At 38.6% G+C, this 12532-nt stretch overlaps 1 protein-coding gene across 1 annotated transcript in view; it reads right to left on the bottom strand.

The window, feature by feature from the left end:
• LOC120543058 (membrane-associated guanylate kinase, WW and PDZ domain-containing protein 3-like) overlaps positions 1–12532 on the bottom strand; it is a 214156-nt gene that overhangs the window by 12415 nt on the left and 189209 nt on the right. Inside the window, exon 14 of the mRNA XM_039775902.1 lies at positions 2795–2938. Within this exon, the coding sequence (XP_039631836.1) occupies positions 2795–2938 (144 nt within the window). The remainder of the gene's footprint in view (positions 1–2794; positions 2939–12532) is intronic.

Consider the following 12532-nt stretch of genomic DNA (forward strand, 5'->3'; position numbering starts at 1 on the left):
TTTTAGAAATGTTGGCCAACTGAAAGGTATGAACATGAAAAGTATGAGCATGTACAGCACTCAATATTTAGTTGGGGCTCCTTTGGCCTGGATTACTGCAGCAATGTAGCGTGGCATGGAGTCGATAAGTCTGTGACACTCCTCAGGTGTTATGAGAGCCCATGTTGCTCTGACAGTGGCCTTCAGCTCTTCTGAATTGTTGGGTCTGGCGTATTGCATCTTCCTCTTCACAACACCTCATAGATTTTCTATGGGGTTAAGGTCAGGCAAGTTTGCTGGCCAATCAAGAACAGGGATGCCATGGTCCTTAAACCAGGTACTGGTAGCTTTGGCACTGTGTGCAGGTGCCACGTCCTGTTGGAAAATGAAATCTGCATCTCCATAAAGTTCGTCAGCAGCAGGAAGCATGAAGTGCTCTAAAACCTACTGGTAGACGGCTGCGTTGACCTTGGGCCTCAGAAAACACAATGGACCAACACCAGCAGATGACATGGCACCCCAAACCATCACTCACTATGGAAATGTTACACTGGACGTCAAGCAACGTGGATTCTGTGCCTCTCCTCTCTTCCTCCAGACTCTGGGACCTTCATTTCCAAAGGAAATGCAAAATTTACTTTCATCAGAGAATGTAACTTTGGACCACTCAGCAGCAGCCCAGTCCCTTTTGTCTTTAGCCCAGGTGAGACTCTTCTGACACTGTCTCTCATTCAAGAGTGGCTTGACACAAGGAATGCGACAGCTGAAACCCATGTCTTGCATACTTGTGTGCGTGGTGGTTCTTGAAGCACTGACTCGAGCTGCAGTCCACTCTTTGTGAATCTCCCCCACAGTTTTGAATGGGTTTTGTTTCACAATCCTCTCCAGGGTGCGGCTATCCCTATTGCTTGTACACTTTTTTCTATGACATCTTGTCCTTCCCTTTGCCTCTCTATTAATGTGCTTGGACACAGAGCTCTGTGAACAGCCAGCCTCTTTAGCAATGACCTTTTCTGTCTTGCCCTCCTTGTGCAAGGTGTCAATGGTTGTCTTTTGAACAACTGTCAAGTCAGCAGTCTTGCCCATGATTGTGTAGCCTACAGAACTAGACTGAGAGACCATTTAAAGGGTTTTGCAGGTGTTTTGAGTTAATTAGCTGATTAGAGTGTAGCACCAGGTGTCTTCAATATTGAACCTTTTCACAATATTCTAATTTTCCGAGATACTGAATTTGGGACTTTCATTAGTTGTCAGTTATAATCATCACAATTAAAAGAAATAAACATTTGAAATACATCAGTCTGTGTGTAATGAATGAATCTAATATACAAGTTTCACTTTTTGAATGAAATTACTGAAATAAATCAACTTTGTCATGATATTCTAATTTTAAGACCGACACCTGTAATCTTAGCAAGTTGGAGGTAGTCGATGGCATGCTACCTTGAAGCCAGTCACATGCCCAGAGATTCACTCCAACTAACGCACAACTCACCCAGACAAAATCCTTAGCCGTAGGGGCGGGATCTTTGTGCATAACAGCTTACAACCAATGAATGCTCAGCTGGAAGTACAATACATATAATGAAGTAACAAGGAATTAGGAACCAGGTTTTTTGTAGCTTTAAGATATCTTTCAGCTTTAGCTTTTATTTACTTTTTGGCTTTATTTTTATTCAGTATTTGTTTTTTGACATTTTCTAATTTTAGTTTTTCCTTCAATTTTTAGCTTTTGTTTAGGTTTACTTTATTGCCCTATCTCACACGTATGCTTAGGGGTCAGCCAAAGAGTCCAATTCAGGGCAATCAGATAGGAGAAAAGGTTTGGCAATGAGTATTAACGCCTTTCTCTTCTTCCTACAGACCTACAGGAGACTAACCCATTCTCTCCAAACACTTCCGTCCCATCCCGATGACCTCACTTATACCCAGATGATATCACTTTCATCCCATCCTGATGACCTCACTTCCTACATCCTGTTGCCTTTCCTGAACCATCCATTCACTCATTGTTTTGTCTTGTATTGTTTATAGCAAGTATCAGTATTTTAAGATTACTCCTTACTTCAAAATATATGGGGAGGATCTCCTAACATTTTTTTGTGTATGTTTTGCCATTTTTACAGCCCTTTTCTAACTTTAGTTTGTTTTTCGTTTTTTTTTTGTTTTAATTTAGTTTTAGTTTTTCAGAAATATTTTTTTTTCCATTTTATTAGTTTTGTATTGTACACACAGTGCAAAAACAGTTTTCTTCATAGTTCTCAAATTATACAGTATATAATTCATGTTGTATCTATCAACTTAATCTATAAAATTTTACTGTCTGTGACAGAATTCCATTTTCTCCTGATAATGTGACAGTTCAAGGCTTCCTGTAAAATCAGACGATACAAGAATCAAATAACAGCTGTGCTCTGATATCATATGTTACTTTAACCTGCAACAAGTTTAAGCAAATGGTTACCTATTCTCAAATACACTTTTTTTTTAAGATTTCCTGTGCAAGCAGTAAGATCATCACACACATATACTTTTATTTTATACTTATTTTTGATATCTCCTGATGCAGACTATATGTCTTTTACCCATTTTGAAACTTTTTCAGGGAATTCTTACTTTGCTTATTTTTTTAAGTACTATTGAAGTCACACTCACTAACTTGAACTTTGTTAATAACAATAATATCAGAAATGGAGATGGAAGTTTTTCAATGTCTATACTGAACTTCTACTTGGTCAGATGTAAAAAAATGCTAAAATAACATTTCCAAGAGGAGAAATTATTTCCAAGGAATAATTTGAGGACAGACCCTTACCTGGATTTTACGACTTCGTGAGGCTGGTCCTCCTTCCATTAGTCCCAAGACATAAAGTCCCATGTTGTACTCACTGCCACCTCGAAGACTGAATCCAAACCCTGTGGGACCCCTCTCTAAGTCCACGGTGTAATATCGTGAATCCTGCCACAGGAAAGATAGCAGCTTTATTTTAGACAGCAGCTAGTAGTGGGTGCTAACGCCAGAAACTCAAGAAAATGTGATAACTTAAGTGTATAAAAATCACTTCTGCCCACAGAAGTGCCATCCAAATGTTGAATATCTGAGTAAAACCTTATACAACTGTGACATTTTCAAATGTAGCCCTGTGTCGTGAAGGAGGTGTACATTCATCTTCAAATGACTTTGCTGATACATTTTTGGTTCTTTTTCATACCCACTTTGTGTTTTGAAATATGTAGATTTTAGTTTTGCTAATAATTTTCAATTTTTAAATTTATTTAAAGTGGTAATTTTTTTGTCATTTCCATTGCCATTTTGTTGAGTATAGGTGCTGCCATTTTATGAACTGGTTGACACCTCATTTCTAGGAACTTGTGGCAAGAGTTTGGGACCCACCATGTTAACAGTGCAATGGGTGGAAGGTTAGCTTGATCCAGATTGCAGATATTGTTCTTTGTTTAGTGTTTTCATGAAGATTTCTTCTGTTTAATTTTTCCTGGTAAAAGAATTTTGGTTATGACTTCTGATTTTGATTTAGGGTCTTGTTTGTGGTTTCAATGTATTTTGATCTTCCGGGTTGTTGGCCTTTGTGTGATTATTTTGACTATATTTAATCTTCTGGCACCTTTTCTATTTAAATCTGCTCCCTTCCAATTATGAACAATCTGTTCTTGCACATTAAGTCCTAAAAATGTGGGACCACCGCAGGTACAGTTCACCCTCTGCACAACTGACTTCCAATCACGATATCAGCGCTTGCCATCTGCAGAACTTTTCAGATGACTTGTCCATCATATGCTGCATTAATAATGGAGACGAGTACAGGAATTTCGTGGAGGACATTGTTTTGTGGTGTGGGGAGACCAACCTGTAACTCAAAATCAGCAAGACAAAAGAGCTGCTGGTGGACTTCTGAAGTGCCAAGAAGCCTTTGAGACCAGACGTCATTCAGGGGGAGGACATGGAAGTGGTGCAGAACTACCTGGGGATTCATAGGAACAATAAACTGGATGGTATTGCTGTACAAGAAGGGCCAGTGAAAACTGTAGTTGCTAAGGAGGCTCAGGTCTTTTGATGTGTGCAGAAAGCTGCTGGAAATGTTCTACAAGTCCATAGTGGCCAGTGTGTTGTTCTACTGGGTGGTCTCCTGGGAAAGCAACCTGAGCTCAAAAGAAGCCCAATGCCTGAACAAACGTACCAGGAAGTTCTGCTCCATCATAGGGAAAAACCTGGACACACTGAAAGCTGTGGTGGAAAAGAAGATGACGGCAAAATTGGATGCCATCATGAAAACTTCCCTACACGAGATGGGAACACGTCTATCCACAGGCTCCTTCCACCATGGTGTGCTAAGAAGCGCCTCTGGGGTCTTCTATCAGGTAATTTAATGTTTCCACCCAGATGTAATCATTAAGTTTATTTGTATATTTCTGCTTCTTTATGCATCTGAATTTCTCCATGGGATTAATAAAGTTTATCTAATCTAAATAGTACACATCAGCATCAATTTTACAGGACCCTTATTAGGCAAAACAGGAGCATTTCCAAACTAGGTCACACAACATCTTGGTGGTAATTTTTTAATTTGTTTTAAATTTTCAATTTCACTTGTTGACTTCTAATATAGTAAAAACAAGTCTGCAGTAGAGCTGTCAAATTAGTTAAGAGTCATGATCAGAATTACTGATATTAAACAATAAGTGTATAGGAGAATATAATTGAACCTATCTGGAATATTCTGGGTGTTGCATATGCAGTATGTTTTTACTATATTGTATGTACTTATTTTATGTTTTGTATTATAAATATATTTTATTTTTTTGCTCATGGTGCACCTGCAAAGCATGGCATGCTGTTGAGTCATGCACAGTTGTTTTAAAAGAAGCAGTTGAAAATGGCAGCCTTCAAACAAATGTGATACTTAAAAACAGCCCTTCACAAAAAGAGAAAGAAGAAAGGATCAGGCAGCTGGTGGACACCAGGTTACATGTGCAGGACCCAACCTGACTTCATATGTCACAGCAGAGGACACTAGATGAGTGCCATGGCAGGACCCAGTGGTCAATGATCAACACATTTTACTAAACTACTATAATTTCAATGTCACTTTTGTCCCTTTTACAGTTACAGCAAAAATGTAATACAGTACATGAGAGTCTAATGCTTATTTTTCATTACACCTCCGGTTTAGGCATTGGGTGTCAAGCCAACAGCAAACCCAAAAAAACATGGACTGCATATTTAAAATGTTTTGGCTGAAGTAGCTGTAATAGTGAGTAAAATATACTCAGGAGTGAAGAGAAATGAACTGAGTTAAACGTACATTTTGTTGCTGTGTATTTATAATATCTAGCATTTTTGATAACTGTATGCAAAAATGTCTCTAAAGGACGAGTTTGAAATGGTTGCTAAAGCAAGAAAGCAGCCTTCTGACAGTATGAATACCTTCTTTTCTACATAATCTTAGACTGGAATGACCAAACAGTTTACAACTAATGGTAAAAGGAACTTACTCTATTTACCATAAACCAGGTTAGATAGACAAAGATCTTGTTAACCATTAATAGATCTTGACAGGGACCTCTACTCAGAGAATACAAGATCAGAACCACTATAAACTAAAATGGCAGGGTCGACATAGGCTGGGTTGGTAATATTTTTCAAGGACATACATCCCACCTAAACAAGACTGGTCAAAAGACATGAACCAGAAGAGTTGATCCTACACTATAAGGTCCCATTGGTCCAGGAGGTACACGAAGAAACGACAAGACGGCGATAAATACAGGCTTATGAAGAAACTCAAAGTCTCTGACATTCCATCTACCCAGAGGCCATGCCAGATCAGAAGCCTGAGTTCTCTGTCATTCTTCTCATCTGCTTCTTTTTGGTTTTGTATGGGGAGGTGGATTTTAAATTTTATTTTAGTTTTTGCCCACACAAACAAAAATGAACTTAATTTTAAGGAGGCCGAACATCAAAGTACAGTATCTTGTTTTCCTGAATTGTTCCAGTAATCAATCACAGTAACATCTGTGTAAACAAACAGAAGCCTAGGAAATGGCTAGGATGCCTCAGGATGTATTGATTACTTTATAACCTGTGAAGGGATGGGCAGCTGGAACAAGGAATTGCCAAATTGGTTTACATCTTGGGAAAGAAAGGTAAGCAGAAAATAGATCAAAGAGTCTGAGAGAGGACAGGCATCATATTGACAGACAGTCAATCAAAAGTGTGTAGCATCACATGTTCTGGAACCCTACGTGGAACTTTAAAATAAATATAGTTAGTCTGAGGGAAGAAAAGGCAGAGGAATGTCAAAAGGTAAAGAAAGAGAAATGTCAGGAGAAGGTGAGAGATGTGCGACTGTTTTCATCTGATCGTCAGCTAAAGCATCACACAAACAATATCAATTGCTAAATCAATGCCACCCTGGGACATTCATCTTTGATATCGCTAACTTTTTCTTAAGATTTTTCCAAAGGCTATATACATCCAGACTTTGCCACCTACATTTTCTTTTATACTATCCTCTACTGGTAATATTGTTTTTTTAATAAATACCAAGTTGCTTATAACTTTCCATACTTTGTCTTTATATCTAGAGTGATTGAAGTAATGAGGTAAATATTTAGAGCACCTGGAGCAGTAAGGAAGTGCCATATGCTCCGAACTGCAAGGGTTGTCAGCTGAGGATGAAGAGGTCTGTCCAATGGTGAACCAGTGTGTTAAACTAGGACATCAAAAGTAAGACATCAGTGGTTGATAAATCGCCTATAGCAAATGATGTTGAGCCTTTTCATGTGTAAATATATTCTTGAAGACCAATGGTAATATTTAGGTCTGAGATATAACTAAGGCATTGTATGTTGTTCATGCCTATGATAGGTTTTAAGTCTCTTGAAGTACTAGAGAATGATGAACTTGCATGTATTATTCCTAAAGCACTTGTGTGGGTTAAAGCACTACAGAATAACGGGATCTGCATATGTCATTCTTAAGGTACTTTTGTGGTTAGGGTCTGTGTGTATCTACATATCTATGTATGTGTGTGTTACTCTTAAGGTTTGAGAGTAGACCAACCTGGTAACAAGCCTGGTGAACACACTTATACCTGAAGAAAATAAGTAAAGGGTAAGTAGAGGTAGAATACTACAATAATACAATTTGTAACAGGCTGTTAAGTGTAAATATAAGGGCAATAGTAGGAATCTGAGACACTCTGTCCAGGTCTATCTAATGAAGAGTGTGAAATTGACAATAGGGTCACCCTAGGACCCTTCCATGACAAAACAATAGCTGAACAACCTTGGCTTGATAACTCACATTTGACCTACTAAATTTGTAAAACTCACCAGTCATATGTGAGTCAGTACCTATAGAAAATCTTCCATAAAAATAAAAAAGTCTTTAAATTTAAATATGGATTTTTTCTCAACTTTCCTACAAAATAAAGCCATATAAATTCACAGGTGTTATTATGCTTGGATATCAAGCAAAAATATGAAGGACCTTGGAGGATTACCAGTTCTAAAAGCTCTGTTTTGCATCAACACATCAAGCTGCACATTCCCTAATGAGAATCTTAAGAAACAAATGGTGGGCTTTCACTTCTGACCCATCCTATTAGGCAGTGCCGTAATCTTGAGTCATCTTGAGTGGGCATTGCATTATATTTCTCTCCAGAGCTCTGAAATGGTTTCACACTGTTCTTTTTGCACCACAACATCCTCTGTTTTTAGCACTGTAGCTGAAGGTCACCCCCAGTCAGTGAATACTATGGGAATTGGGTCCTTGTTAAAAAGAATGTGAAGATAATCGAACTCTGCCTCCCTTAAGAACCCTCCGTGCCACAACACTTGCCTTGCATGAATTTAAGTACTCATAAAACACTGTCTGTTTTGCCTTGTGGGCCCAGCATGTGCTGTGAGTTTTGAAGAACTTGTCCAGACAGTACAGTTGTCTAATGAGACAATATGTTTACTGCGTTAGGACTATTTACTCAAAAATAGTCATGGCTTTGTTTTAGGGGCAGTAGTCAATTTTCTAATCTCAGTGAGCAGTAATAGACTGGCATCTCACCCAGGTTCTAACTTTAATCTAACATTGTCTGGATAGACTGTAGTATTCTATGTCTCTATAATGGACAATGATGGGATACAGGATGGAAGGACTGTTGGATGAATTTCAGTCACATCTCACAAGTTTAATTTCTCAGGCCAGAGAAAAGTTGAGGGGTGACCAGGACAATGAAGAGCTGATTCCAACCGATCCATTTCTCCTAGATCCCCTTTAGCATTTCAAGGTGGCATGACATTGCTTGCTCTATTACTCTCCAAAGACACAGGAGAGGACAGCATTAACCTGACAAAAGGAGTGTTACTACAAGCAATCAAGGCTCTTTATAGACGGCCATGAACTAATTTACTTTATGAGGCCCAATGAAACTTTCTACTTTTTCCAATCTTGCATGTTTTTTCACTTTATTTAAAGCAGGTTGTTGGGCCCATTTAGGTGGGGATAATGCATTATATTTAATGTCTTAAATGATTTTTGACCTTTTATACAAAATTACTTTTTTCCAACTCAGTCCCCTACAATTTGCACATAGAATGCACTTCATTGCTGAGCTCTTCTTGAGAGTAGGAATATACTAGGAAAGGAAAGCAGGCAGCTTCGATCATGCAATGTGGATAAACATGAAACCTCAATAATCATTAGAGTGCAGCTTACTAAGTTATAGGATGGACAATACAGAGACATTTTCACGTACTTCCAGCCTCGGGACAGTGCTCTTATATGCAGGATTGGTCCTACACTCTTCTAAGCTATACAGTAGTGGAGGCATCATGAAATAGTCCATGCAACCATTTGGTGAAAGTTCTGCATCGAACGCAGCTTTCAAAGAATACACTGTAATACACAACATTTGGTCTTCCTTTTTAATTTCAATAATGTGACAACACACTATGCATTTGTCATTTTTAAATCATATTGATGCTAGAGTAAATAACATAGTAACAATGTATGCTGCACTGGTTAATTTGATTTTTCACAATGCATTATCAAGTATTGCTCATTTGACTACATCTTTGTCTTGAAATAGGACAGATCAGAAGACCACACTGTGATATGTTTTGCAAATGTACCAAAAAATCTGTGTTGTGTAAAGAATTACCTCAAACTGGATTTTCAAATAAATTAAAATGTCAGTTGTGGTTACACAAATCAGTAGGTCCTGGGAAGGACTACTGTCAGGGGGCTAGACATGATTCTGAAATGAGAGTACACATCTGGGGACCACCTGTTTAAAAGTGCATAGTGAATAGTGGTAAAGTCCTGTGAGGCAAAGGCTTCTTCCTAAAGCACCCACTCCAATTCCTTCAGTCTGTGCATTTTAAACTGCTGCTGGGGCTTCAGGAAGAGAGCAAAAGATACTCAACAAATGATGCTGAGAGAAAATAAAAAGCTAAAATTATTTTTATCCATTTAGAAGCTCAAGAGCACAAGGTAACTGAAGCTTAATGATTAATTTGCACATCTGGCTTTGGTCCCAAGTGACCCTGAATTGGATTAAACAACTGTTGAAGGTAAGAGCAACAAGAGTAAAATCAAATTACGTAGCTTCCAACAGATCATACCAGATCTCATTCTCTTGGCACTTCTTTAATTAATTCCAAATGTGAGGAAGTGCAGCAATGCAAACAATAAATTAGACACAAAAAGAAACCCACTTTGTTGCCCAATTTTTAGTAAAAAATTCAAAATAATGATTTTGCAAAACGTTTATAGATATAGAATTTATCTGTATATTAATTTTGTGTTCTATCATCAGAGAGCTTTGTTGCTCTGTGGCTGACTAACTTGCTAGCATAGTAAGTCAAAGAATAACATCAGAGCAACACAGCTGAATGTGCCATGTTGAGTAGTTGTAGTTCTTACGTTTAAGAAAACTATTTAACGTCATTGATATTAACAATTGTCATCTATTTTTAACAACATACTCCAAAATCTACCATTAATATCTTATATATAAATGTCTATGTGTAGGATTGTGTGCGTTTGTCTGTCCGGCCCGGAAGTGAGAGGTGGAGTTGGGGTAAGATCTCCACCTCTGAGGAAAGAGAAACTTGCTTAGCCGCTAATACACAAGCGAAGTCAACATGTCGGCAAAACGAAACCTCCAAAGAAAGTGTCACTCACTTAGCCGTTATTACAGAAGCGAGGCAAGCACATACGCAAAACGGTATCCATTTTATTTTTCCTCCTGCCGCTAATGCACAAGCGAGGTGAGCACGTTGGCAAAACGAAACCTCCTAGGAGAGAGATGCCCAGAGTAGTTCCTTTCAATTACCTGACATCTCTACATTTCATTTTTTTTTTCTGACAATTTCAATAGTTTCTAGGAGCCCGGGCTTTTTACAGCACTGGCTTACACAGCTATTATCAATATAAATATGTAAATACACAAAAAATTAACATTACAGTTCCTAGGAATGGATCCTAAATGAAACATGAGGTATATATTTTTGTAACGATTAAAAAATAATCCCTTTATAAAAGCCATTAGACAAATCTCCATATGTTCGGACTGTCCAATCCTTTTCCAAAAACTCACATTAGATGTTTCATGTTCACTGCTCTGTTCTCACCTTGTCATTTAATACTATGCCTAAAAAGAAATCGACCTCTGATCTTGGAGACATGTATAGTACTTGTCTTGCAGGATGCTGCTTTCAGTCCTTGACACTCTAACAACTTTTCTGTTGCTTGACTCCTCTCCTTTAATAAATAGATGGTGGCAGATTGGGGCCCCCACAGACCAGAGGGCTTGTAGGATCTGAAAGCAAACGTCACTGTCGGTTTAAAAGGGAGCTGCCATACATACACATCATCATTTGTTTAATATAAAGCTGTGCGCTTGTACTGTACTAAAGAGTGGTCCAAGCTAACTTGCGTGTACTTGCTGCACAGTGGTCCATGCCACAAGCATCACTCATATGCTAAGCAGTGCATATCATAACAAAGGAAGAAGCCTGCAACAGCCACATATGAACAATTGCACCACACCTCTCATAAAAAGATACAAGCAGGGCAAGTCCATGGTGTTGGAAAGAAATGTATTGGCTATATTTCATCAGACATCAGCTTGTGCATCACTATTTGTGCCCCCAGATTATTCCTGCTGGTAATTGTACTTGTATAAATACAAGAGTGGACGGATTTGTACAGCAACTATAGAACTGGGAATTATGACCATGTAATTCCTGTTTTCAAGTCTTTTTGATTTTCACTTACTATTCAGGGCTAAAAATGTCACACACGTAGGAGGCAGCTAAAGGGCTTGAGTATTTGTAATAACACCACCGACCAAGGGGTGGTGGAGTGTGCTGACTGTCTTTCTCCGTTACTTGCAGACCATTCCCGGGAAATCCCGCCAGGTTCCGGCACCCTTAATGACATCACTTACGGTTCTGGCCCCAGAGATGATGTCACTTCCGGTCCGGATGACATCACTTCCGGATCGGGCCCAGAGATGATGTCACGTCCGGTCCTGATGACATCACTTCCGGATCTGCCCCAGAGATGGTGTCACTTCCGGTCCCCAAGGACATCACTTCCGGTTTCATCCCCAAAGATGACGTCGCTTCCTAAATGGGCCTTTTATGTCTGTGATCAGTTCTGTTTTGGACTCTTGTGAACATCTCTATTCAATCATTTAAAAACTCTCTGCTGCCAGGATACATTATATGGGTGGCTGCCCCAAACCTTTATCATGTCTTTTTGTCATCTTTATCACACTATAGCTTTGGAGTAATAGCATAACTTATTGATGCCTACATTGCGAGATAAAATCAGGGATTTTGTTGGACGTACTGCCTTTAGCTATTGACCTCCCAAACTTGGGAATAATCTTTGATTGAAACAGATGCTTCAGTGGTCTCATCATTTCAATCTAGTTTGAAGATCTATTACTTCAGCATAGTTGACCTTTATTTGAATCGCTGCTTTTGCTGTTCATACTGTTGTCAATTAACCTGAATAAAGTAAAATTTCTATAATCATCAGGATCACTTGTTAAAGATCTTTTTCTGTTCTTTTTTTTTCTTTTTGGCATTCTCCATTGACAAATGGTATAATTTTATTGTGTTTAAGCTTCTTCTGCTGGCAATGCAAAGAGACTTCAGAGCTGTCAAGAAGCTTTGGTGCCTGATCTGACAGACTACAGTTACTCACCTCTCCCTCTTGACTAACAAATAAGGGGGCAGATGGGTCTTCAGTTCAAAATGTCAATCCCATGAGGCTTTAGGCTTCCTTTACACGTGCAAATTGATAATTCAGGAGGAAACAATATAACAATATTTCAGCAAAAAAAAAAAGCGTTTTGTACGTTTTGAGCATAATGACTGAATAACGGATATGTGGATTATGCAACATTAATAATGTGAGTTTTTTCAGTATTTCTGTGGATCTTATTCACATCATTTACCATTGGAGTGCACTGGACACTGTTGCCTTCTATCATGTCTCCATTCTGCAGGAAAACATGAAATT

Source organism: Polypterus senegalus, chromosome 13 (genome assembly GCF_016835505.1).
Source record: "Polypterus senegalus isolate Bchr_013 chromosome 13, ASM1683550v1, whole genome shotgun sequence".
NCBI classification, from domain to species: Eukaryota; Metazoa; Chordata; class Cladistia; order Polypteriformes; family Polypteridae; genus Polypterus; species Polypterus senegalus.